The 27,794-nt window shown below is 42.4% G+C and overlaps 1 protein-coding gene and 1 long non-coding RNA gene across 20 annotated transcripts in view; one reads left to right on the top strand and one right to left on the bottom strand.

Annotated features, from left to right (window-relative positions):
- AGK (acylglycerol kinase) overlaps window positions 1-27,393 on the top strand; it is a 137,714-nt gene extending 110,321 nt beyond the window's left edge. For 13 of the 19 annotated variants that reach the window (XM_086395181.1, XM_086395192.1, XM_086395190.1 and 10 more), the window contains 7 exons: window positions 4,255-4,334; window positions 7,156-7,213; window positions 11,753-11,900; window positions 12,349-12,443; window positions 22,315-22,385; window positions 24,562-24,646; window positions 25,976-27,393. In XM_086395181.1, the coding sequence (XP_086251307.1) occupies window positions 4,255-4,334; window positions 7,156-7,213; window positions 11,753-11,900; window positions 12,349-12,443; window positions 22,315-22,385; window positions 24,562-24,646; window positions 25,976-26,113 (675 nt within the window). In that variant the 3' untranslated portion in view covers window positions 26,114-27,393. Of the gene's footprint in view, window positions 1-4,254; window positions 4,335-7,155; window positions 7,214-11,752; window positions 11,901-12,348; window positions 12,444-14,596; window positions 22,386-24,561; window positions 24,647-25,975 lie in introns of those variants that run through there. The other 6 variants (XM_086395189.1, XM_086395195.1, XM_086395188.1 and 3 more) reach the window with 3 other exon arrangements.
- Window positions 6,682-11,313, bottom strand: LOC147373674 (uncharacterized). The gene is made up of 2 exons (XR_015161970.1): window positions 10,905-11,313; window positions 6,682-6,875 (listed from the first exon to the last, which is right to left on the bottom strand). It is a non-coding gene; the product is annotated as an uncharacterized LOC147373674 (long non-coding RNA).
- Window positions 27,394-27,794: the final 401 nt, after the last annotated feature.

Here is a 27,794-nt window from a genome sequence, read left to right as displayed (position 1 = left end):
TTAATTTCATTTATTGCATTATTCATTTTATGTTGACTCTCTTTTATTTCTTCTAGGTCCTTGTTAAACCTTTCTTGCATCTTCTCAATCTTTGTCTCCAAGCTATTTATCTGTGATTCCATTTTGATTTCAAAATTTTGGATCAATTTCACTATCATTCGGAATTCTTTATCAGGTAGATTCCCTATTTCTTCCTCTTTTGTTTGGTTTGGTGGGCATTTATCCTGTTCCTTTATCTGCTGGGTATTCCTCTGTCTCTTCATCTTGTTTAAATTGCTGAGTTTGGGGTGTCCTTTCTGTATTCTGGCAGTTTGTGGAGTTCTCTTTATTGTGGCGTTTCCTTGCTCTGTGTGGGTTTGTACAGGTGGCTTGTCAAGGTTTCTTGGTTAGGGAAGCTTGTGTTGGTGTTCTGGTGGGTGGAGCTGTATTTCTTCTCTCTTCTTTCAAAGACTTGGGTTGCTTTTCTGGGTGCCTGATGTCCTCTGCCGGCATTCAGAAGTTGTTTTGTGGAATTTACTCGGCGTTTAAATGTTCTTTTGATGAATTTGTGGGGGAGAAAGTGTTCTCCCCATCCTACTCCTCCGCCATCTTAGCTCCTCCCCATATTGAGTTGTATGAGTTCTTTATATTTTGTATATTAACCCCTTATCAGATACGTGATTTGCAAACATTTTCTCCCAATCATTTGGTTACCTTCTCATTTTGTTGATGATTTCCTTTGGTATACAGATGCTTTTTAGTATGATGTAGCCCCACTTATGGAGAAGGCAATGGCACCTGACTCCAGTACTCTTGCCTGGAAAATCCCATGGATGGAGGAGCCTGGTGGGCTGCAGTCCATGGGGTTGCGAAGAGTCGGACACGACTGAGCGACTTCACTTTCACTTTTCACTTTCATGCATTGGAGAAGGAAATGGCAACCCATTCCAGTACTCTTGCCTGGAGAATCCGAGGGATGGGGGAGCCTGGTGGGCTGCCATCTATGGGGTCGCACAGAGTTGGACACGACTGAAGTGACTTAGCAGCAGCAGCAGCCCCACTTATTTATTTTTGCTTTTGTTGCTTTTGCTTTTGGTGTCAGATTCAGAAATCATTGCCAAGATTTATGTCAAGAAGCTTACCCTCTACATTTTCTTACAGGAATTTATTGTTTCAGGTCTTCTATTTCAGGTCTTTCATCCATTTTGAGTTAATCTTTGTATATGGTATAAGCTAATGGTCCAGTTGCATTCTTCTGCACATGACTACCAATTTCCCTAGCATCATTTACTGAAGACATTGTCCTTTCCTCATTGTATATTTTTGGCTCCTTTATCACAAGTTAATTGACTGTATATATGTGGGTTTATTTCTGGGCTTTTAAAGTCTGTTCTCCTGATTTTTGTGTCTGGTTTTATGCAAATGCCATGCAGTTTTAATCATTACCACTTTTGTAATATAGTTTGAAACTGGGAATTGTAATGCCTTCAGCTTTGTTCTTCTTTCTCAGGATTGCTTTGGCTATTTGCATTTATGTGTGTGTGTGTGTGTGGTTCCATGAAAATTTTAAGATTATTCTGTTTCTTTGAAAATGTCATTGGAATTTTGATAGGGATTACATTGAATCTATAGATTGCTTTGGGTAGTGTGGACATTTGAACATCAATGATTTTTTCAGTCCAGGATCACAGAGGATCTTCTTATTTGTTTGTGTCACTTTCAGCATCTTTCATTAATGCCACGTAGTTTTCAAATTTCACCTCCTTGGTTAAATTTATTCCTGGGTACTTTATTCTTTTTCATGCAGTTGTAAATAGGATTGTTTTCTTTATTTCTCTTTCTGATGATTTGTTATTAGTGCATATAAATGTTACAGGTTTTTGTGTATTGACTTTGTATCCTGCATCTTTACTGAATTTGTTTATTACTTCTCTCATGTCATATGTAAATAGTGATAGTTTTTCATCTTCCTTTCCAATTTGGATGTCTTTATTTCTTGTTCTTGCCTAATTCCTCTGGCTAAGACTTCCAATACTATGTCGAATAAAAGTGGTGAGGGTAGACATCTTTGTCTTTCTTGTTCAAGATCTTAGACAAAAGGGTTTCAGTTTTTTACTGTTGAATAGGATGTTAGCTGTGGTCTTGTCATATATGGCCTCTATTATGTTGAAGTGTGTTCCCTTTATACCCACTTTATTGAGTTTTTTTTTTAATCATAAATCATTGTTGAATTTTATCCCATACTTAAGTGTGTTCCCTTTATAGCCACTTTATTGAGAGGTTTGTTTTCTTTTTATCATAAATTAGTGTTGAATTTTATCACATACTTTTTCTACATCTAGTGAGGTGAACGTATGATTTTCACCCTTTGTGTTAATGTGTCAAATCACACTGACTGATTTGAAGATGTTGAGCCATCCTTGCATCCATGGAATAAATCTTAACTTCATCATGGTCTTATCCCTTTAATGTATGGTTGAATTTGGTTTGCTAATATTTTGTTTAGGGTTTTTACATCTGTATTTGTCAGGAATATTGGCTTTTAATTTTCTTGCGTTGTCCTTGTCTGATTTTGGTATCAGGGTAATGCTGGCCTCATACCGTCAGTCTGGAAGAAATCCCTCCTGTTTTTTGGGAGAGTATGAGAAGGATTTGTGTTAATTCTCCTTTGAGTGTTTAATGAAATTTACCAGTGAAACTGTCTGGTCCTGGATTTTTGTTTGGTGAGAGGTTTCTACTGATTCAGCCTTCTAGCTAGTCATCAGGCTGTTCAGATTTTACCTTATTCTTTAAAATGCCTGGTTGTCTTAGAACTTACGTCATGCTTCCCTGACCATCTGTCTGCTCTGTTCTCTCACTCATACAGTGGCACCCACCCTGTACTTTGATAGCACTCGGTACGTATCTTTATTCTTTGGACCTACTGCATGTTCTTATTGTCTGTGTCTGTCTATCCCCCCATTATACCTTGAGCTTTTTGAGGACAGACATTTTTTATTGCTAGTTCCTAATATACTATAAATATCCTTAATGATTCATGGAAAAAATGATTAAATGAATGATTAATAGCGTGAGAAAGACTCAGGCCCTGCTATCTTCCACAGCATGCACTTGGTACCCAGGAGACTAATACATCCTTGCCTTGCCCGTCATGACGTAATCTTAACATCACCTCTTTGCTCTACTATTTTTCTCTTCCCTCTACTGTTTCTTCTCTTGCTCAAGCAGGTACAGAGAGCAGAAAAGCAAATCTGCTTCAATCGATAGACAGCCAAGGAGTGAGAGGCCAGTGTCTTTTCCTTGTAGGCTGGCCCTGTTTATGTGTGGTTCTCCTAGAAGAGCCTTGCTTGTTTCAGCATAGTGGGAACAGGAGTGAAAATGGGACAGATGTCCTCTCCTAAGAAGACTTAAGACACTTTCTCTCAGCCAGCAACTTAGAGTGCCAAGAGTCTCCTCCAGTTCCTACTCTGCTTACACTGGTTCTGATGATGGCACAGTGGAAACTGACCTGGTTCTGTGCACAGTTAGCAAATTCTGTGGAGTTGTGTCTAGCAGTTGGCAGCTCTCTTTAGAATGTGGGGGAACCTTTGGGCTTTTGCTGCAATTCTGAGGTATAGGGAATGTCCCTTTCAAAATTCAGATGTGTATATTTTCTTCTAGAAAAAAGCCCAGCATGGAGTATAGACTCTTAGAGGCAGTGGCATTGTTAATGTTTATTTTCTAAAATAGGTATTGCTAAACTCACTGATTTATTAGAATTTGGTGATTATAATATGCAGTATTTGGCCATAAAGCACTGAATTAAACCCGAATCACTTTGCATCCTGATTTATTATGACAAATACCTGGCTGTATCTTCAGAGACTCAGGTGAAACATTCTGGAGTACATACCAGAACTCTGATGATCTTGCCTGACCACTCTTGGCCCTCCATAGAGAACACAGATTTAAATTACCTCGGACAAGTACATGTGAGAGAAGAAGTTCTGGCTGACCCGATTAATTGGTCCAAGAATCAGCATAGTGATTACAGTCTGAAGTATGATAGCATGTTTTCTTGCCAACCAATTCACAAGGCCTAATACACGAATGTTAGTTTCATTTTATTTCAGTACTTTTACTGAGCACTCAAAAGAATTCATTTCTTAAATTTGGAACATCCCTTTTGGAATTTTATTTTGACGAAACATAGGCCGTGAACGTTTGCTGGCTACTTACCTGTAGAGAGTTCCAGGTTATTGTCATTAATTTAAGTGAAATGTATTTAACTTCCAGGGTGAAAAGGAACAGCCTGTGTTTGCACTCACCGGCCTTCGATGGGGATCCTTCCGAGATGCTGGCGTCTCAGTTAGCAGGTAGAAGGGCACTGGGTTAACCAGTGGTGGTTTTTAAACACCTTCTTACTCTGTCCCCGTCTCTGAGGTTTCAGTATACGGTGATCTCGGAATACATGCGGTGGGCCCAGCGGTTGAATTGTGTATGAATAACAGAAGTGGAGTTTACATTCTGTGTGCACAGAGGCTGGGGGAAGTCCCAGTTTCCTCCACGCTGGCTGAGTGGTAGCTCAGGATGAGCAGTGTCCACCTCTCTTTCTAGACGTCGTATTTGACCGGGGGTGGGGCTCAGCTGGACCAGAGGGACACTGGGTGTCGTCTCCTCCCACCGCCTGCTTAGCTGGGTGCCAAGTGCAAGGCACCACTGGGGCTGCAGCCTCCTGGAGCTTTGACAGCCCTGGTCGGAAGACCCCTTTTCCCCCAAGAGGTGTTCTTTCTGAAGGCCTGGTGGATTCACCGACCCCAGGCCGCCTCCTTCAGAGGAGGGAGAAAGGCAGAGACCTGGGAATGCCAGAAGGTGGAAGAAACAGGCCTGCGGAGGAGGCCATGAGAGGGCTGCTGGTGGCTTTTCATGGCAACCTGCTTATTTTTGGTGAATTCATTGTGTAGCATATAACTGCCAGCTCAGAAAGAGGGTGTGCCCTGTGCTGTGTGCCATGGAGAGGCCGCGTGGGCAAGGCTTCCTGAGGTGGGGCTGGAGGAGACAGGGCATGAAGTTCAGTCCTAGCTGGTGGGCGTTATTTTCTTTCTTTACCTCTTCTTGACAACATGCTTACAATTTGAGTGTAGTGTAAATGAACGATGATTGAGCTCACACACAGCTCTTATCAAGAAAGCTCTCTTTACTTTGTAGGCATTCTCGCCACATTTTCTTTACAGAAATTCCTCTCATTTGTTCCACATGGTTATTCCTGCTAATGAGGTTCCTGACAGTGGACTGTCAAAGGAGAGAGACCACTGAGTTACATCACACCCTGCGTTCTTTTGTTTCCAAGTATGCATGGTTATCTTCATTCTGCAAGTCATCTTGTATCTGATCTGTAATCTCACGTGACAGCGGTTTACCATGAGGAATTGCTTAGTTTCCCCTGAGAAAGTCTGATGAGAGTAAATTGCTCTTTTTTTTTTTTTGGCCACACGACGTGCTATGTGGGATCTTCCCTGACCATGTGGGGTTCCTTGACCAGGGATGGACCCCATGCCCCCTACAGTAGAAGTGCAGAGTCCTAACCATCGGACTGCTGGGGAAGTCCTACATTGCTTTCTAAGTGTGTTCAGCACAAGCATAGGTCAGCCCTTGAGGAATATCACACACAGGCCCATATTCTGTTTGATTTCTGAACATGGAATTTTAAAATGCTGGCTGTTATTGTACCTGGACTAGAACCATCTGCTGAGTTGCTCTGTGTGTTACGGGAGAAACAGTGGGGGTGCAACAAGCCATTTCCTAGGTGGCCTCGCAGAGTATCAGTTCAGAATAAAGTTATTTATTTCTAAATCAGTTTAGAAATAAACTGCCTTGGCTGGGATGTGTTTCTGTCTGGCTACCCTGGAAAAGAAGCAAAGCATCGAGTAAGCTTTCAAACAAAGTAACAGAAACCAAAACATTAGATGATCAAAGCAGTTGTTAATAGCCTTGTGGTGCTTACTGGGATAATTGTTAGAATGGTTCTGCTCTGCTCCTTGGATGGCTAAACTCCATATTCTGGTGTTCAAGACCAACGTACTCCGTCATCATCCCTAACTACCGAGTTCTATGTCTTTGTTTAGAGCTTTTGCTCTGGCAACTACTCTAAGCGCTTCCCGTGCTGTTACCCTTGTCCTGCCTAGAATGATGTCCTTGCCGCCTCCCTGTGTCTGCGTCCAGCCCAGCTTTCTAGGTCTCACGGCCTCACTTTGTTCTTGGGTCATTGGTTGTGCAGGTGTGGCTGCTCCAGTGATTTTAGGCCCATAATGATTTCTTGCGCCTTCTTGACTCTCCTCACCAGTAAATAGTGATCCGTTCATACCATGTCATAGAAATATGTTTGTTTGTCGTCGTCTATTCTATTTGGGGGCCTTGTTTTCTCAGAAGCCCGCAAAGGCAAGAATTTTGTACTGATGATATTGCTTCTGTTTCCTCCATATACATCGTCAGTGCTAAATGAGTGCATATTGGTTTGAATCGAATAGGGAGCAGTTAAGATGGGCTGGTAGGTGAAAGAGACATTTTAAGAGAGAAGTCTACTTTATGCTACTTTTCTAAATCCAACCAGGCGTCTTTTTCTCTTCAGTGGCTTTTAGGAATTTAGCAATATGAAGTAGACCCTCTTTACTCCCAGATTTCCATTTCCCATGTTGAAGCTGCATAACATGAGTAATGCGGAATGATGCTGATTTACAGATTTTAATTGTATGTTTGTGCGTTGAGAGAGAACGCGGTGTACAGCATGCAGCCATTCAGCTCACGAGTAATACATTAGCACCCACACCCGCATCTCTTCGTGGCTTTATCACTCTCCACTCATTCAGAATGTGAACTTAACTGTGTTCCACGGTGCAAAGTACATATTACAGTGATACCTGTGAATTTAGAGATTCAAGAAGACTCTGATTATATATCTCATAAATTGCAAGGATTTAGCTGAGGTATAACTAATTATGTTCTGTTTGACGTGGTATTCAAATGCAGATTAAAAACTTACTGTAATACTTTTTTATGCTAAACCACAATCTCCAAACCTCCAGAGCAGACACTTCTGGTAGAGGTGTAATTCTAATGTATTATCTGTCCTGAATGGTATCTAGCACATTGATAGTTTTCTTAATAGTCTAATCAGATTTTTATCTTGCTCTTTTTCAGGTACTGGTATCTTGGGCCTCTAAAAACCAAAGCAGCCCACTTTTTCAGCACTCTTAAGGTAAATGCAGGCTACAGTATTGACATTTGATCTCTGGTATTTTGTTATTCCTTTGTGATGTGTGTATTTGGAATTTTTAAAAGTTTCTTGCTATAGATGTATATGGCATGCTCCTAAAATGGGGCCTATTTACTTACACACAAATCCAGAAAGCATTCCTGTTCTGATATTTCTCATCTGCCAACTTATTCTCTATTACCAAGCCCATATTTAATTTCATTTTAGTATTTCACTTCCCTTTGTTCATTCACTCTTAACCAAACAAACCTTGAACACAGTGACCTATATCTGATTAATTACTTGCAAATGTGTCTATATTAGTATCGAGAAGCTAACTGAAGATTTGTATCTGAATACGCCATGAAATTAAAAGACACTTACTCCTTGGAAAAAAAGTTATGACCAACCTAGACAGCATATTGAAGAGCAGAGATATAACTTTGCCAATAAAGGTCCATCTAGCCAAGGCTATGGTTTTTCCTGTGGTCATGTATGGATGTGAGAGTTGGACTGTGAAGAAAGCTGAGCGCGAAGAATTGATGCTTTTGAACTGTGGTGTTGGAGAAGACTCTTGAGAGTCCCTTGGACTGCAAGGAGATCCAACCAGTCCATTCTAAAGGAGATCAGCCCTGGGTGTTCTTTGGAAGGAATGATGCTAAAGCTGAAACTCCAGTACTTTGGCCACCTCATGTGAAGAGTTGACTCATTGGAAAAGACTCTGATGCTGGGAGGGATTGGGGGCAGGAGAAGAAGGGGATGACAGAGGATAAGATGGCTGGATGGCATCACTGACTCAATGGACGTCAGTTTGAGTGAACTCCGGGAGATGGTGATGGACAGGGAGGCCTGGCGTGCTGCGATTCATGGGATCGCAAAGAGTCGGACACGACTGAGTGACTGAACTGAAATATAGTAGGCTTCAAACAATGCTTTGTGCTTCAAACCATGCTTAACTAGCCAAATATGTGTAGTGGTTGCTGCATTGGACAGTACAAGTATGAGACCATTGCCATCATAAGAGAAAGGTCTATCAGGCTATGCTGTTATAGGCTATACAATGAAGAATATTGGCATAGAGAAAAACTCAACAGTGTATGTTAATGAAAATGCTAATAGAAGAGGCACAGTTACCTTGTACTACGTACCATGTTGAGCTTTTATGCACATGAAAGTAGTATATTTACAGTTTGAATCTGAAAATTGGCAGATGAAGTTTCAATGTAGTAAAGAGTTTGGTTCTATGTAATGTTAACATTCAGAGTATCGAATGGGTTTGAAATTAAAGAAGTAGTGTATGTCCATTGCAAAACGTTTATAAAATATAGCTCCCTTTACCCGGAGCTATCCAGTTATTCATTAACAAAGCCATTAAAGTACTAGGGGTAACCAATCTATGTGATTACTAAAATGAACTTGGAGTGCTGGGGAGCAAGGACTTTCTATGCTTAAGGCGAACTGTGTGAGTAAAATGCACGACTGCTGTTGCTTGGAGGAATAATTTCATTGGTGAAATATTCAGGAAGAAATAGAGTAGCTCCGTATTTAAGTTGTAGAATCTGGGACCATATAAACTGTTTCTATCATTTCAACAGCAGACAGTGATTGCGTACCTATTGGGTGGCAAGCCCTGCTGTATAATTGGACTACTGGGTCAAATAAGACAGGTCTCGTGCCCTCAAGAAGTGTTCACGTGCCAGGAGTGAGGGCCTGGTAAATCAGCAGTTTGGCAAGTGCTAGGAGAGAAACAGGAAAGAATAAGATGGAAGCACAGAGGAGGAGCATTTACCTCTGACTGAAGGTCAGTAGAGTCAGCCCAGAGAAGGTGACACTTCAGCCAAATTTTGAAAAATATACTAAAGGGCATTCCAAGTGCAGGGGTCAGGATGTGTGGAGGCACAGAGGTGTCACATGGTCTTTAATTATGGCCAGTGTGGAGTGGCTTGCGGGCTGACTGCAGGTTTTGACGTGGGATCTGACCTTTATCATGAAAGCACTGGAGGGTCACTGGATCTTAAGCAGGGGAATGACAGGAGCAGGCTTTCACTTTGGCAAGGAATTGTTTGGCAGCAGAATGGATGAGAGACTGGACATTGGTAGTAACAGGCAAAGGCATCAGATAGAAGATTGCTAACACGATCCAGGTGAGGAGAGATGAGGTCTCGCCAAGGTGGTAGTAGTGAACCTTGACCCCAGAGCATTGACTCAAGAGGCACAATCCTCGACAGTCAGCAGGAGCAGGGCGTAGTCCCAGGTCTCTGGCTCGAGGGGCTAGAGTTTGGTAACTAGAGTTTTCCGTGAATGCTGATAATATCAGAGTTGGATCACATTCGTGAAGAAAGGTGAAATTCTCAGTTTGGCGCGTATCGAGTTTAACATTACCGGTGGTACAGACCAGTCAAGTCATACAATTATGACTTAGATCTAGAATTCAGAGATATCTGGGCTGAAGAAATAGATTTAAATGTCGTAAGTGTATGAGTGGCATTGAGCTATGGGTTTGTTGAAGTTACTGTTGAGAATAGGTGGGCAGGAGTAACCCATCATTTTAAAGAGCCCGAAATGATGCCCAGAAAATCCAGAGAGAGACTCTGGGAGGAAGTACTGACATAGAAGCCAATGAAAGAGAGAACTTCCAGAAGAGAGCGAGGTTTTAAGAAGCAGCATCAAAGAGCAAAATAAAGAGAGGAAAGTAAGGATCCATTGACTCTGGCAACCCCTGCAGGTTTGATAACGTGTTAGGTGGAGGGGCCGAAGCCAAATTGAAGAAAGTTCAGGAGTAAACCGGAGGTAAAAACTGGAGGCAGCAGAGCCACTCTTTTAAGAAACTTGACTTTGAAGGAGAGGAGATTAAAAACAGCAGAAGGTACTGAGAAATACAGGTCAGTGGAGCACTCTGGGTTCTTTGTTTTGTTTTTTTAATTAGAGAGCTGTTCATGTGTTTTCTCCCTGAAGCAAAAATAAAAGCGAATGGGAGGAGAGGAAAGGGCACCAAAAACATGACTGATTTGGCCAAGTCCATGAGCAAGAGAAAGGGAGTGGATCAGAGCCCTGGACTAGCCTCGGACAGGGGCAGGGACACCTTTTTCCTTGAGACAGGGGAGCAATAAAACAGAGGTCCAGATGAAAACACATTTATAAAGAGGTGAGGCAGTTCTCTCTGATGTCCTTGTATTCTTTCTGAATGGTAGGAAGCAAGGTGATCTTTTGACAGCAAGGTGGGTGGGGAGTTTGGAAGAAGGATGAAAATAGGAAGGTTTAGAAAGATTATCAAGTGACGTAAAAGACCTTAGACCAAGAGCTTGTGGTGACGTGGGTATGCTCACTTGGGCGGTGTTTTCCCTGTGTCAGTACTCAGCAGGAGGCCTCATCTCCCCCTCTGATAATACTGAGCCACGATGTAGAAGTACAGACACCAAGTGACAGATTGATCGAGAACTGAGGCTTTTCAGGGTACACGTTAGAGAAGGACGACACGAGGGCCGAAAGCCATAGAAGAATGATGTAAAATCCACTGTTCACCTGGGTGGTGCTGAGGACAGCTGGAGAGGCCAGGAGCTGGGACTCTCTGAGAGCCCGGTGTGGTTAGAGTCTTCAGGGACCCCCAGTTCATAGCCCTCTCTCTTCCTCCTCTGACTTTGAACCAAGTTATGAAAACAAAATGCAGAAACAAAGCAGATGGAAATTGACATACCGGCTTTATCAACGTCAGCAGGCATGAAGGACACAGTGTAGATACGTGGTCACAATCTGATTTCCTCATGGTCCAAATTGAATTTCTCCACTTAAAAGACCTCCATCAGGACAGAGGCTGCTAAGTAAGCCCACTGCATGAGGAATCAATGGATGTGTGATTCCGCAGGACTCTGATCACTTACAGAGAAGGAAGAGAAGAGGTTGGGTCTTTCTGGACTTGGGAGGAGTAAGAGATGGAGTGAGAGAAGTCAGAGTTAATTGTTACTGTTTTGTAATTCACCACTGGAAACTTGAGAACAGGGGAGTGGTTCACCCTGAGGGCACTGAGCACAAAAATATCAACTGGAAGAATAAGGGTAGTGATTAGATAATGGGATACCAGGGCTTTAGACTTCTAAGATGGAGTAGTTCTGGGTACTGATAAGGACAAGGATGTGGCCATGGAAGAGGGTTGCTATGTAGGTTGGAGGCAATGTCAAGGGCTGAGAGGTTAGGGTATTATTTTAGTAATCCTTGAGGACACCGATGAGACCCAAGATGGTACTGGACTCGGGATGCCAGGAAGACGACAGATCTGGAGTGTGAGAATGATGGCCTTTGAAGCGGGAATAAGAAGCCTTGGGCTGGATTTCGAGGCCAGACCAGTGTGGCCTCTGAGTGGAACGTGCTTCCCGAAGTAAAGGAAGTATGTGATGCAACTAGATTTCATCAGTCTCATGTGTCTGTCACCATCTCTAAATGAATGATAAATTTCTTATGGTGTGATTCTATGCTGGTTCATATTGAGAAGCTCCAAGAGTTTGTAATTGTGTTGCATGATAAACATTTTTTTCCCTTCATTGAAAGGAGTGGCCTCAGACTCATCAAGCCTCGATCTCGTACACGGGACCTACAGAGAGACCTCCCAGTGGAGCAGAAGAGACCCCGCCCCGGCCCTCCTTGTATAGGAGAATATTACGGAGGCTCGCGTCCTACTGGGCACAACCGCAGGGAGGTGAGGAGCCTGGGGACTGGAGGTTGGAAAGTCCTGGGCAGCTCAGGACTGCCTGAGGCAGACCCCACACCAGTGTCAGACCCTCCCAGAGTTGGGGAAGCCTGAACTCAGCCCTCGATGTGCACAGCGCAGGCCCAGACCAGCAGCAGCAAGGTCCCAAGAATGGGAACAACAGCCTGTGTCATTCCTGACTCCCAGCGACTCCCTCTTTCTCTTGCCAGCCTTTATGTTACTGTAGCTGCTTTTGTTGGGTTGTCTCAGGCCTAGAGATTCCATTTTGAACCTGGCTCTTTATCCCATGTATAAAAAGTATGAGATAAAGAAAATTAAGCCTGGGAGTCCACAGATGGCCTTGGGAGGCCATCTGAGCCCCTGGCAGCTGGCCGCGGGTGGCAGTGCTAAAATGTTCGTGGGAGATAACTGACTTGTATCGGATGCATTCACACAGCCCTGCAAGAGGTGAACCCAGAGGTCTGGAAGGAAGTGCAGTTGTCCACCCTTGAACTGTCTATCACAACCCGGAACAGTCAGCTTGACCTGGCAGTAAGTGTGCTTTTTTTTTTTTTTTTTTAATTAGAAAAGCATTTCGGAAAAGTGACAAAGGCTACAAAGGCTGCACACTCTTCTAGTAACTTAGTGTTTTTATTTTTACCCTGTGGGGGGAGAGAGGGTCAGGAACAAGAGGATGTGGGATCCCTTTGAGGAATAACAGCATGAGAAGAAATAGCTGAGTGAAGTGCCTAAAAGCTTATGGGGCTCTGGTCAAGTATCTGTCACCAAGCTTTGTGCCTTGAGAGAACTGAGGGCAAAGGGCCTTTAGCAGTGGAGTTAGTCTACTCCTGTTTGTTATAGGAATCACAAGTTGCAGAACTTTTACTTGAGTAAACATCTATTATTTTTGTGACTGTATTAAATATATAGATTTAGATCTCCAGGGAAGAAAACTATATATATATATATACACACACACACAAATATCTGTATTTACATATTTTGAGTCCAATCTATTGACATGGATTGTCCAATATAATAGCCACTAGTCACAGGTAGCTGTTTAAATTAATTACAAAATAAAATTTAAAACTCATTTCTCCTGCTATGTGTCACGTGCCATATGTGGCTAGTAGCTACCATATTGAAAAGCACAAATATAAAATATTTCTACAGTGCAGAGAGTTCTCCTGGAGAGTGCTGATATGGACAACAACGCTAAAAAATATTCTGAAATAAATCAGAGGTTAGCAAACTGGTCTGCTACCTGTTTTACTACAGCCTGCAAGCCAGGAATTGATTTTAAGTTTTTAAATGGTTGGAATAAAGTCAAAAAAGGAATTATATTTTGTGATAGGTGAAAAGTTATATGAACTCAAGTTTCAACATCCATAAGTAAAGTTTTACTGGAACAGAGCTGTGTTCATCCATATCCGTGTTGTCTGTGGCCATTCTTGTGCTGCAGTGGCAGAGCTGAGTCATTGTGACAGAGACTGAATGGCCCAAAAGCCTAAAACATTTACTCTCTGACCATCCACAGTAAAGGTTTACTGACCCCTGGTCTAGAGGAAACCTTAGTAGTTTATGTTAATGAAGATGCCGGCAGGAAGGTTATTCTTAACCATGGACCAATACTATGTTTAGCTTTTAAGTAAATCAAAGTAGTATGTTCACAGTTGACCTGGTCAGTCTGAAAACTGGCACATGGAATTGAATGTATGGATGTAGTATGGTGCGTAAGGGAGAGAGGTGCAGTGGGAAGCTTGATTCCAGTATTAATATTCAGAGTGTAAAACTAATGCATGTCTGTTGTATAACATTTGGACCACATAGCTCTTTTCACTTTCTAAATTGATTCCAGTTGGATTAAAAGGTTAAATGTAAAAAAAACCAAAATTATGAAAGTACTAGAGTGAAATCTTAAGTGATTATCAATATAAACTTGGGAGGACAAGACTAAACTGCCACCTGAGGCAAAAGTCATATTGACACATTTGTGTACTTCTAATAAAAAATAAACAAAAATTTTTGTGAAAATTGGGAAAAATATTAGGATATGATAGACCCAGAATTCATAGCTTTCCTTTATACTAAACTGTTATACTAATCAATAAGAGATGGACAAAGGATTCATATAAACAACAGGCAGAGGACAAAAATAGAAATTCACAGAGGAAGTAAACATAAAAAATCACTGGTATTTACTACATGAGAAGCACTGTGTAAAAGAGAATTGTACATAGTGTCAGCGCATGTACTCATCATAACTGCACTATCAGGTGGATATAATGTCTATCTTAATTTCACAAGTAAAGAAAAAAATGCTTAATGTCAAAGAAATACAAATTAAAATCATAAATATTGAATGGCCGTAAATTAAAAATCATGCTAGTTTCCAGTGTGGGCGGGGAAATGGGCTGTCAGGTATTACTGGAGGGAAGAGGGCTCGAAACACCCTTTCTCCACGGCATTGTGGCAGTATATATGAAGCAGCTGAAATACAAGCACACCACTGGCCCTGTTAGCATATTTCTAAAAATGTATCCATCAAAAATAATCAGATGATATATAAAGACAAGACAATCCCTTATTTCTTACATAATGGGATTCTGGAAATGTTGGTGGCAGTGAATGTATTAAGGCTAAAAAATACTCTGTTAAAAAGAAAGATAAGATTTCTAATTATGCATTTCCTTTATTCCCAGTCTCTGATGATATGTATTTCCAGTGTTTTGTTCGTGTTCTTTAACCTTGTTCTTTGCTCTGATGATTGAATACCAGTGAATGGATCGAGTTCAGCAAGCAGGTGATTGTGGCTCGAGATTAGCTGCATTCAGAATGCCGAAAGCTTTTTATCTTTGTGCCAATTATAAAAGTATATGATCCTGTGCTGCTTATCACTGGCAGCAGTGCATTCATTTTCTTTTATTCCAAAACCTTTTTGTCAAAATAAAAGCTAATGCAATAAAATATTCAAAGACAATAAAGCTGCCATGTAGTAGCTCAAAATGTTCATTTATCATTTAAAAAGAAAAAGTCCATTCAGAGTCTGAAAGAAGCTTTAGGGGTGTAGAATGTTTGAAAATTAGGATCTTTTGCAGAGCTATGTTCACTGTATTTATCATTGCAAAATACATGAAACAAAACTAATCAGGCAACTGATTAAATAAATTTTGATGCGTTTAGTTGCTCAGTCATGTCCAACTCTGTGCAACCCCATGGATTATAGCCCCCAGGCTCCTCTGTCCATGGAATTTGAATACTGGAGTGGGTTACTACTTGCTACTCCAATAGATTTTGGTACATGTATTTAAATGTATTTAAAAGTTTCTCTACCAGCATGGAAAGATGTTCGTTGTATATTTAAATGAAAAACCAGGTAATATGATTTGCATCAAATGATTCCATATATATGTTAAAAAGAAATACTCCCACTTCTAATTGAATTTTGTGAATGATAGAGTTCAGTTCAGTTCAGTTGCTCAGTCGTGTCTGACTCTTTGCGACCCCATGAACCGTAGCACGCCAGGCCTCCCTGTCCATCACCAACTCCTGGAGTCCACCCAAACCCATGTCCATCGAGTCGGTGATGCCATCCAACCATCTCATCCTCTGTCGTCTCCTTCTCCTCCTGCCCTCAATCACTCCCAGCATCAGAGTCTTTTCAAATGAGTCAGCTCTTCACATCAGGTGGCCAAAGTATTGGAGTTTCAGCTTCAACATCAGTCTTTCCAATGAACACCTAGGACTGATCTCCTTTAGGATGGAGTGGTTGGATCTCCTTGCAGTTCAAGGGACTCTCAAGAGTCTTCTCCAACGCCTCAGTTCAAAAGCATCAATTCTTCGGTGCTCAGCTTTCTTTATAGTCCAGCTCTCACATCCATACATGACCACTGGAAAAACCATAGCCTTGACTAGAGGGACCTTTCTTAGCAAAGTAATGTCTCTGCTTTTTAATATGCTGTCTACGTTGGTCATAACTTTCCTTCCAAGAAGTAAGCATCTTTTAATTTCATGGCTGCAGTCACCATCTGCAGTGATTTTGGAGCCCAGAAAAATGAAGTCAGCCACTGTTTCTACTGTTTCCCCATCTATTTGCATGAAGTGATGGGACCAGATGCCATGATCTTAGTTTTCTGAATGTTGAGCTTTAAGCCAACTTTTTCACTCTCCTCTTTCACTTTCATCAAGAGGCTTTTTAGTTCCTCTTCACTTTCTGCCATAAGGGTGGTGTCATCTGCATATCTGAGGTTATTGATATTTCTCCCGGCAATCTTGATTCCAGCTTGTGCTTCTTCCAGCCCAGCGTTTCTCATGATGTACTCTGCATAGAAGTTAAATAAACAGGGTGACAATATACAGCCTTGACATACTCCTTTTCCTATTTGGAACCAGTCTGTTGTTCCATCTCCAGTTCTCACTGTTGCTTCCTGACCTGCATACAGGTTTCTCAAGAGGCAGGTCAGGTGATCTGGTATTCCCATCTCTTTCAGAGTTTTCCACAGTTTATTGTGATCCACATAGTCAAAGGCTTTAGCATAGTCAATAAAGCAGAAATAGATGTTTTTCTGGAACTCTCTTGCTTTTTCGATGATCCAGTGGATGTTGGCAATTTGATCTCTGGTTCCTCTGCCTTTTCTAAATCCAGCATGAACATCAGGAAGTTCACGGTTCACATATTGCTGAAGCCTGGCTTGGAGAATTTTAAGCATTACTTTACTAGTGTGTGAGATGAGTTCAATTGTGTGGTAGTTTGAGCATTCTTTGGCATTGCCTTTCTTCTGGATTGGAATGAAAACTGACCTTTTCCAGTCCTGTGGCCACTGCTGAGTTTTCCAAATTTGCTGGCATTTTGAGTGCAGCACTTGCACAGTGTCATCTTTCAGTATTTGAAATAGCTCAACTGGAATTCCATCACCTCCACTAGCTTTGTTTGTAGTGATGCTTCCTAAGGTCCACTTGACTTCACATTCCAGGATGTCTGGCTCTAGGTGAGTGATCACACCATCGTGATTATCTGGGTCGTGAAGATCTTTTTTGTACAGTTCTTCTGTGTATTCTTGCCACCTCTTCTTAATATCTTCTGCTTCTGTTAGGTCCATACCATTTCTGTCCTTTATCGAGCCCATCTTTGCATGAAATGTTCCCTTGGTATCTCTAATTTTCTTGAAGAGATCTCTAGTCTTTCTCATTCTGTTGTTTTCCTCTATTTCTTTGCATTGGTCGCTGAGGAAGGCTTTCTTTTTTCTCCTTGCTATTCTGTGGAACTCTGCATTCAAATGGCTATATCTTTGCTTTTCTCCTTTGCTTTTCACTTCTTTTCTTTTCACAGGTATTTGTAAGGCCTCCTCAGACAGCTGTTTTGCTTTTTTGCATTTCTTTTTCTTGGGGATGGTCTTGATTCCTGTCTCCTGTACAATGTCACAAACCTCCGTCCATAGTTCATCAGGCACTCTGTCTGTCAGATCTAGTCCCTTAAATCTATTTCTCACTTCCACTGTATAGTCATACAGTGGTTTAGTCGTCTGGTGGTTTTCTCCACTTTCTTCAATTGAAGTCTGAATTTGGCAATAAGGAGTTCATGATCTGAGCCACAGTCAGCTCCCGGTCTTGTTTTTGCTGACTGTATAGAGCTTCTCCATCTTTGGCTGCGAAGAATATAATCAGTCTAATTTCAGTGTCGACCATCTGGTGATGTCCATGTGTAGAGTCTTCTCTTATGTTGTTGGAAGAGGGTATTTGCTATGACTAGTGCGTTCTCTGGAGAAGGCAGAGGCACCCCACTCCAGTACTCTTGCCTGGGAAATCCCATGGATGGAGGAGCCTGGTAGGCTGCAGTCCATGGGGTCGCTAAGAGTCGGGCACGACTGAGCGACTTCACCTTCACTTTTCACTTTCATGCATTGTAGAAGGAAATGGCAACCCACTCCTGTATTCTTGCCTGGAGAATCCCAGGGATGGGGGAGCCCGGTGGGCTGCCATCTATGGGGTCACACAGAGTCGGGCACAACTGAAGTGACTTAGCAGCAGTGTGTTCTCTTGGCAGAACTCTATTAGCCTTTGCCCTGCTTCATTCTGTACTCCAAGGCCAAATTTGCCTGTTACTCCAGGTGTTTCTTGACTTCCTACTTTTGCATTCCAGTCCCCTATAATGAAAAGGACATCTTTTTTGGGTGTTCGCTCTAGAAGATCTTATAGGTCTTCATAGAACTGTTCAACTTCAGCTTCTTCAGCGTTACTGGTTGGGGCATAGACTTGGATTACCGTGATATTGAATGGTTTGCCTTGGAAATGAACATCAGAGGTAAGGAGCAGCAGCTGCGCTTTGCTGGGGCAGCCATGAAGAGAGACCCCACGTCCAAGGTAAGAGAAACCCAAGTAAGACGGTAGACACTGAGAGAGGGAATCAGAAGGCAGACAGACTGAAACTACAATCACAGACACCTAGCCAATCTGATCACACGGACCACAGCCTTGTCTAACTCATGAAACTAAGCCATGCCATGTGGGGCCACCCAAGATGGCGGGTCACAGTGGAGAGGTCTGACAGAATGTAGCCCACTGGAGAAGGGAATGGCAAACCACTTCAGTATTCTTGCCTTGAGAACCCCATGAACAGTATGAAAAGGCAGAAAGATAAGACACTGAAAGATGTACTCCCCAGGTCGGTAGGTGCCCAATATGCTACTGGAGATAAGTGGAGAAATAACTCCAGAAAGAATGAAGGGATGGAGCCAAAGCAAAAACAACACCCAGTTGTGAATGACCTGGTAATGGAAGCAGGGTTCAATGCTGTAAAGAGCAATACTGCATAGGAACCTGGAATGTTAGGTCCATGAATCAAGGCAAATTGGAAGTGGTCAAACAGGAGATGACAAGAGTGAACATCAACATTCTAGGAATCAGTGAACAAAGATGGACTGGAATGGGTGAATTTAACTCAGATGACCATTATATCTACTCCTGTGGGCAGGAATCCCTTAGAAGAAATGGAGTAGCCATCATAGTCAACAAAAGAGTCCAAAATGCAGTACTTGGATGCAGTCTCAAAAACGACAGAATGATCTCTGTTCGTTTCCAAGGCAAACCATTCAATGTCACAGTAATGATAGAGGGTGAAGCTCTAATTTTATTTTCCTTCCATATAGAAAGCCAGTTGTCCAAGCATCATTTATTGAAATGTGCCCCACCCCTCCCCCCTCCCACTGATCTGCAGTAAACCTGTCATACATCAAGAATTTGTATACATGGAGGTGTTCCTAAGTCTGTTGCTTTATTTTTCTGTATTTGTACTAGTACTATGCTTGTCTTAATTATTAGTTTTAGAGTAAGTCCCTCTGTTTTTCTTCTTAAAGGGTTTCTTGGCTATTCTTGGCTCTTTGACTTCAATAAATCTCTTAGAATGTTTAAGTTCTACATAAATATCTGTTATAAAATCGATCAGGATTCCATTGAACCTGTAGATCAGTTCGAGGAGAAATGACATTTTTTACAACATTGACTCTTCTGTCATATAAACATGGCATATCTCTTCATTTATTTAGGCTTTTAATGTCTTTCAGTGAAGTTTTATGATTTTCTTTAACATTTTGTCTTGCTGAGTAGATTCCTGGTTATCTTAATTTTTGACATTGTTGTAAATAGTGTCTTTTAAAATGTCATTTTTTAACTGATTTAGTAGATGGTCATGTAATTGATTTTTTTATATTGATGCTGTACCAGCAACCTACAGTTCTTATCATGTTTATGGATTCCTTTAGATTTTCAATAGGTTCAGTCATGCCAACTGCAAATGGTGCAGTTGATATGATTTTTTTCCTTTCAAATACTTAACCTTATAACCTTTTGCCTTGTCACGTTGGCTAGGACCTCAGTACTGGGTTGAACAGAAGCAGTATTGGCAGGAGTCCTTGTCTCATTCCTAATTTAGAGAAAAAGGCTTTACTGCTTCATTCTTGAATTTGATGGTTTTTTTTTTTTAAATAGATAGCCTTTATCAGATTAAGGAAGTTCCCTTCCATTCCTATCTTAGTTTGCCAAGAGTTTTTATCATGAGTGGTTATATAATTTTATCAAGTACCTTTTCAGCCACTACTGAGATAAGGCTTTCTCACTGAATCTGTTGTATTACAATACATTGATTTCTACACTTGCACGCTTTACAAAAGTCAAATCCTAGACTCGTATATATATCCACTTACCCCTTTTGATGTCTCATATACATTTCAGTCTTGGCATGTCCTGAGCTCCTCAGCTTCCCTCCCACCCCTTGAAAACCGCCTTATTCTCACTCTTCCTCCAGCGCAGCTGATTGTCACTCCATTCTTCTAGTTGTTCAGGCCAAACATCTTGGATACTCCTTGTCCACACCTGAAACCTCCGGGGAAATCCTACTGGCCGCGCCTTCTGTTAATGAATATTGCCAGCACGTCACAGTCTCCCCTGCCAACTGTTCGAAGCCAGGGTCGTATTTTAGCCCAATTATTACAATAGGTCCCTAAGTGGTCTCCCTTCCCCTTTCACTCTCCTCTAGACACAGTATCCAGAGATATCCTTAAAAAAACAAAAAGCACATCATATTTCTCTGCTTAAGACCTTCCAGTGGCTTTTTGCTGCGCTCAGCCTAATGGCCAGCTTCCTTGCAGGGCTGTCCAGTGTCTGTCCTCTCTGATTTCTCCTCCTCTTGTCTCCTTTTCCCACTCTGCTCTGGCCGTGCCAGCTCCACGCTGTTTCCCACGTCACACCTGCTCCCACCGAAGGCCCCTGCCCTGCCAGTATCCGTTGTGTGGACTGCACGTCCCTAGACCAGTGGTTCTCAAAGTGTGGGCCTTAGATCAGCAGCAGGAGCATCGCTTGGGACCTTTTAACAAAGAAGGTTCTTGGGACCAACCCCAGATTATTGAACTGTGAGCTCTGAGAATGGGGCCGAGTCTGAATTTAACAGCCACCCTGGTGACAGAAAGCTTGCCCTGGGTTTCCACAGTTGCTGCACCTTCCTCAGGTGTCTGCTTAGAGCTTACCTCGTCAATGAGGCATACCGGACTCCTCTTTAAAAATGCTACCAATATCACCTTTTATCTCACTTTTATAATGTACTCATAATATTTCTAATATACTCTATACCACTTATGCTAATGCACATACTCTCCAGCTTACTATTTTTATACTAGCATACTCTAGCATACTTCCAATATTTGTGATCACTTATTTATTATGGTTGTGTTTTGTTCATCCCTTCACTGCCTCCGGTAGAATGTATGTTCCTTGTAGGCAGAAATGTTCGTGTTTCTGGTTCATTGAGGGGACCCTAGCACTTAGAAAAGTTCATGGTACAAAGATGACAATAAGTCGTTTAGTAAGAGGTGACCTTAGAGCAGAGTTATCCCTCTGTGTTTTGTAATTCCTGGTTGAGATGTTAAAGTTGTGCTTTGGTTGAGCCCTTTAATCTTGGGCAAAGGCTGACAGCTTGCAGAGGCCTGGGGATGACCCTGGGGCTATGAATTTTGAACCTTTCCAAAAAGAACAAAATTCTATTTGAAGCAGACCCAGAAGGATTGGGATTGATTTATAGAGGGCCAGATTGTATTGCTCACTACCAACTGGTAGTAAATTTCAGGGGTGGCCAAAGAACCAAGTCTGTTTTTTTATAGCCACTTCCTTGTAGCTTAGTTCTTCCAGAACATTCTGTGGTTGGGAATGCAGTGTTTTAAAAACATTTGTTGTTGTTTAGTCACTGAGTCACATCCCACTCTTCTTGTGACCCCTTGGACTGTAGCCTGCCAGGTTCCTCTGTCCATGGGATTTCCCAGGCAAGAATACTGGAGAGGGTTGCCATTTGCTCCTTCAAGGGATCTTCCCAACCCAGGGATCACACCCACAACTCCTCCATTAAAAACACTTCCATTCCACGGCATAAATGGATTGCTGCTCTTCAACTCTGGCCACTCACTAAGTTTGCATGTAGAGAGTTAAAAAAAAAATCCAGATACTTCTCCACACCAAGAAGCCGATCAAGCTGGTATGGTGTGATGCTGACATACAGTGAGGGTGGAGGCTTGCTGGGAGAGAGGCTTGCCAGGGAGGGGACCCTCGAGACTGTAACAACTGTTATTATCAGCAAGCAACAGAACTTGACCAACCTCCAAACCTGAGTTTTTACCTAGCTTATGTATATAGTAAAAAAAAAAAAAAAAAAAAGGCAAGCAAGCAACGGAGATGAATTTTATGGTATGTAAATTATGCTTCAATAAAGGTCTTAATGAAAAAGGAAAGAAGGACTGAAAATATACTCAGGATTAAGTCATTCAAAGTCAAGTCCCTTCTGTAATACACAGCTCCAACCACGACCCTCCAAGGCTAAGAGGGCAACAGGGTCCATAGGCCAAAATTCAGAGCATTAACATTAGTTTTCCTAACTTTTCAGAGCAAAGAAGACTTTATGAACATCTGCATGGAACCCAACACCGTCAGCAAAGGAGACTTCATCACTATAGGGTAAGCGGACTGGGGTTTGTAGGCAGTGAGGCTTTAAGTGGTTTGTGTTTTCAGACTTTACCAATCCGAGCGCCCAGAAGGTCCAAGCAGAGATCTCACTGAAGACTTGCGTGGTTTGGGAACTGTAGCACCCTTTTGTTTTTGGGGTTGGCATGCGTAGTGCATGTCTCCTAGTTTGGCCTTCCCCTTGCATTTTGGGAAGATCAGAGTTTGGGAACTGTCTTAGTCTTTTGACTGAAATGACAGGAGTCAGTGTAACATGGTATCCTGGCCAGAATTTTGGCCTTAGGGTCTGAACTACTGGATACAAATCTTGACTTTGCCACTCACTGGCCTCATGATCCTTTACCTTCCCTGAATCCTGGAGTGGAATAACATAATTGCTTCTCTCTCTCAGGGTTGTTTTTGAGTCTCATATGAGGGACTGTGTGGGCAAAGTCTTTTATCAGCGTGAAGTACCATCAGTTACCATTCATGTCAGCTCACCTTGCCTCTTCCCAGGGCATTAATGAAAAGGTATTGAGTACCTTGGACATTTTCCAGACTTTTTTTTCCCTTTTCCACTACAAAATACCCTCCCAAGTCCTGTCTGATTTGTTAAGCCGTACCTCTGCCAGAGTTTTATTGGTTAAGGATGCTCTCAGCCTTCCACCAGACTTCAGAGCGACTGAGAAGGCTGTGTGTTACCATGCCAACTGGAATCTGCTCCATTTTTTCCTGAACTCTGTCTCAGAGCTCCCTCTTGTGCCCACGTAAGGGTTAGACATTGCTGCTTCAGCGGCCGGGTCTCCATGGCTACCTCAGTCTCTGTGCCAGCACTGGCAGCACAGTGTCTTTGCTCAGTTTGGGTGGTTCTCGCCTTGGGTACCAGTTCTTCAGATGCTGAATAGCTGCTTCTGCAGCCTTTGATTTACTTGCTGTAACTATAGTAAAAGGGAGGAAGGGAAAAGTCTCTTCTCCTAGGAAGGGTCCAGAAGCTACACAGTGTCCCACAAGCCTGTGGGACCAGCTATATTTGAATCTCCTTCATAATGCTGACACCCAAAACCAGAAGGAAACACTGATGATATTGCTTAAATTAGACGAAGTCATTATGGTGCACATGGTTGCTGTCATCATCTGCAGCAGCAGCAATAACATAGTTTCCTTTTGGTCTCTACGGGAAGTGAAATCAAGTCAGCTTCCTCTGAGTATCTGATTAGAACACTGTAAAGTTGCTTTAGAAAACCGATGATGTTTAATTGAAAGAATTACTATTGTTAGTTAATGATAAAGTGAAGTGGAAGTCACTCAGTCATGTCTGACTCTTTGCAACCCCATGGACTATACAGTCCATGGAATTACTATACAGTCCATGGAATTCTCCAGGCCAGAATACTGGAGTGGGTAGCCTTTCCCTTCTCCAGGGGACCTTCCCAACCTAGGGTTTGAACCCAGGTCTCCTTCATTGCACGTGGATTCTTTACCAGCTGAGCCACCAGGGAAGCCCAAGAATATTGGAGTGGGTAGCCTATTCCTTCTCCAGCAATTAGTGATAAAGATGGACTAATTTTCTTAGATTTAGCTTTTACCCATTTCCCACTGACTCTGACTAGCTGCAGGGTGTATATACATGAGGGTGAGTGTGTATAGAGAGGCTAATAGTTTTATTTCAAAGCCATGTAGTCAAGGTCAAGATGCAGTATTCTAAGTAGACTGTTTATATCAATACGGAGAATCATACAAAAGCTGCTAAGGTTGGTTGTTCATATAAATCCATCCAGTTTAAATTAGAATAAAAATTTTTCTCTTTCAAGTAATAGACTCACAAGAAGTACCAAATATCAAAAGTTTAGTACTTTTTTATAAAGTATTTCATTTCATTCCAGTTTTTAAACTTGGGATTTTTAAATAGCCCAAGAATTAGGTATACATGGAACTACTTAAAATCAGTTGAGAGAAAAATCAGTCTTCATGCCCAGTTCTCTGCAATAAATAAACCTTCTCAATCTAGAATGTATCTCAATACTAAGCAAGAAGCACTGGGGGAAGAATTATTCACAGAACCCCATGGTTCAAGACACCATGAGTCCATGTATTTGACTTTACCCAAAGACGTGCAGAACTCGCTTTGTCCTGGCAGTCGAATGCAGTTGCCAGCACTGGTTTCCAAGGTTGCTTTTTCCTGTACCGACAGAAGTAAAAAGGTGAGAGATCCCAAGCTGCATGTTGAGGGCACCGAGTGTCTCCAAGCCAGCCGCTGCACTCTGCTGCTTCCAGAGGTGAGCAGGGGTGAGCGGCCCCACGGCTTCGGGTCTTTTCCTCTTGGGTCTTCCTTTCTGTTTTTTCTCCCTCCTTCCTATTAACAGACCGTTCCTTAGGTACCTCATACCTGCTGTGTGCTGTGCCAGGCTCTGGGTTATATTAAGGGAGGCCTGAAAAGATGGCAGAAAAGCCCCTTCGGAGTCACAAGTTTAGAGTTTGGCTCCTGAAGACTTCCAGTGTTGTCAAGCCAAGGTTCTATAAAGTGATCCTTCAGTTTCCTGAGCTTTTATTTTTCTGAATGTAAATTATGCGAATGGTTACTATAACAACCCACGGAATTCTCCAGTGTGCAAATGATCATGGTGAATTCTAGCTTCATATTTTTAAAAAACGATCTGGAAGCGTTTTCAGGATGGCAGTAAATTTTTCTGTACTGGGAAATGCCAAGCTATGTGGAATAACCTATAAGTGGGGAAAAAAAGTTACTACAGATGGCCTCTGAAGACTTGCATGTTAAACTAAGGTGGTCAAAAAGGACTGTAGGTAAAACAGAAGGTGTCCCCACAGTGGCTGGTACCATAGTTTCAACACAGCAAATGTTGAATTAAACGCATGAGTTATGGAAGGGTTTTCTAGAATTTGTAATATTAATGGTGCTATACCTTAGGTGTAAAGGTAAGCAAGTCCTAAAGAACTTGATTATTATGAAAATAATCAAGTGGCTGTAACGGCTTTCCTAAGAGAACTGGCTGTGTTGCTCACTTTTCATTTGGGCAAGATTAGGGCCGAGAAGGACATACAAATCTTATATGAATTCCTTAAAGATATGACAGGACCCCGTCTTTCAATAAGCATTTAAAAACGATAACCTTGTTTCACAAATCCCAAAATACTCTGGGAGGAGGCAGAGGCCACTTAAACCTTTTTCATGGTGGTGAAGTAAGCTGAAAGTCGCTCAGTCGTGTCTGACTCTTTGCAACCCCATGGACTATACAGTCTATGGAATTACTATACAGTCCATGGAATCCTTTCGGCCAGAATACTGGAGTGGGTAGCCTTTCCCTTCTCCAGGGGATCTTCCCAACCCAGGGATTGAGTCCACGTCTCCAACATTGCAGGCGGATTCTTTACCAACCGAGCTATGAGGGAAGCCCCCCTATTTCCAGAACCAGCCCTGTGTCTGACACAGGTACTGAAATCTCTTTAAAGAACATTAGGCTAAATCCTCAGAGAGGATGCGGTTTTCCCTAACAACCTGCCCAGATGCTCAGAGTGATGACGAATCCCAGCCAGCTGTGGGCACAGCTGTTCTGAGAGTCCTCTTCCCCCACCCCTCCACCACACAGGGCACAGGGGGCGCCTTCAGCATCGACAGTGAGGAGTACGAAGCGATGCCCGTGGAGGTGAAGCTGCTCCCCCGGAAACTGCAGTTCTTCTGTGACCCTCGCAAGAGGGAGCAGCTGCTGCAGAGCCCGGCCCAGTGAGCGGGCGGCACGTGGGCGCCCGAGACTGCACTTTAGGCCACCCCGGGACCAAAAGGGAACCAAGGCCTCCTCTGTCCCCCGCAGTTTAGTCAGAGGACCCCCAAGGGCCGGTTCACGGCAAGTAGCACCCCTCCCACCCCCTAACCCCCGTCCCCCTCTCAGTGCTTCCCAGCTTTGCAGCCAGCTTCCCAGCAGCTTATGCTGGACTCCGCTGTGTTGGCCCGGTCCCTCCTGAAGACCGCTTTTCCTAAGACTAGTTCCAGGAAATCCCCACCCGCAGTGGCCAGAGAAGGGCTCGACCTCGACAGCGCCCCCTGGTGGGGAGCAGGATCCTCCTTTGCGCTGGTCCTGCGGCCGCCTTGGGGCTCCCAGGGAAGCAAGCCACCTGCTTTCCCGCCACTCTGCCTGTTCGCAGGCCCTTCCACGGGTGCTGCGACTTGGTGAGCTCTGACTCCGCTTCTTTCACTTTACTCTGCCCAAGCGAAAAACAGGGGGAGGTGTGTCCCTCTTCAGCCATGGCTGAAATACTGTCAAATACTCTTCTCTCCCACCTCCCCGCCTCCACCCCGCAGTCCTGCTTCTGAAATGTTGGTTTGCCCGAGAACCACCTAGGGTGCATGTTGAAAACTGACTTAGTTGGGGCCCATCCCGAATCTAGTAACTCGGTTTGGAGGGCGGAGCCCAGGAATCTGCACTTTTTAAAAGGCGGGCCACCCTCCCCAGGGGGTTCTACTAGGAGAGGTACCCCGAACTGAATGCGGCGGTCTTGTAAAGCAGCGGTCCACACACACTGTACGTCCTAAAAGTATTTTGAAAAATCATGTAACCCTTCGCAGTTTTAAGTTGACAGCTAAAATTTTTCATGGGAAGTTAGTTGCCAAAGTACATACTTTCTAGTGTCATGTAAATATTGATATTTTAAACTAAAACTGTTACATCACTCTTTTAAACATTTTCAGTGTAATTGAGATACATAGCAATTTGACACTCATCATCCATTTACAAAAATAAACTAGTAAGTTGTTTAGTCATTGAAAAATGCCGCTTTTTCTTATGTGTGTATTTCCATACCACTTTTTGCAAAGAATGCTATCATAATGTAATGTTTTTGTGCTTGAATTTTTTTTAATTGGAACTGTCTTCTTGCCAACAAAAAATATAAATGGAAATAACATTTTTTAGTTCGTGTCAATTAACTCAAGAGAATAAATGTTATAAATTATTGAAATACAATTGATATTATAAATTTTTGAAAATTAAAAGTTAACATTTTATTAGAATGCTCTTTATCCTGAGTTGATTTATTGAAAAACACTTTTTTTGTTGTTGTTAACTCAAGTTTTTGTATTTTTATTTTATATAGTAGTAGTGTTGATTACAGTGTTGTTCCAGGTATACAGCAAAGTGATTCAGTTATGCAGATATGTGTATCTATTTTTTTCAATTCTTTTTCCATTAGGTTATTACAGAGTGTTGAGCAGAGTTCCCAACCAACATTAGGTCCTTGTTGGTTTTCTGTTTTAAATATAGCAGTCTGTACATGTTGAGCCCAAACTCCTAATCTATCTTCCCCACCCACCTTGCTGGTAACAGTAAGTACGTTCTTTGGGTCTGTGTTTTGTAAATTAGTTCATTTGTATTTTCTTAAGTTATTTCATATGATATTTGTCTTTGACTTATT

This window comes from Bos grunniens, chromosome 4 (assembly GCF_055505025.1).
Source record: "Bos grunniens cultivar Pamir isolate PY7600 chromosome 4, Bosgru_T2T1.0, whole genome shotgun sequence".
NCBI lineage: Eukaryota > Metazoa > Chordata > Mammalia > Artiodactyla > Bovidae > Bos > Bos grunniens.
Note: the sequence above shows the minus strand (reverse complement) of the source record. Positions and strands in the feature narration are given on the sequence as shown.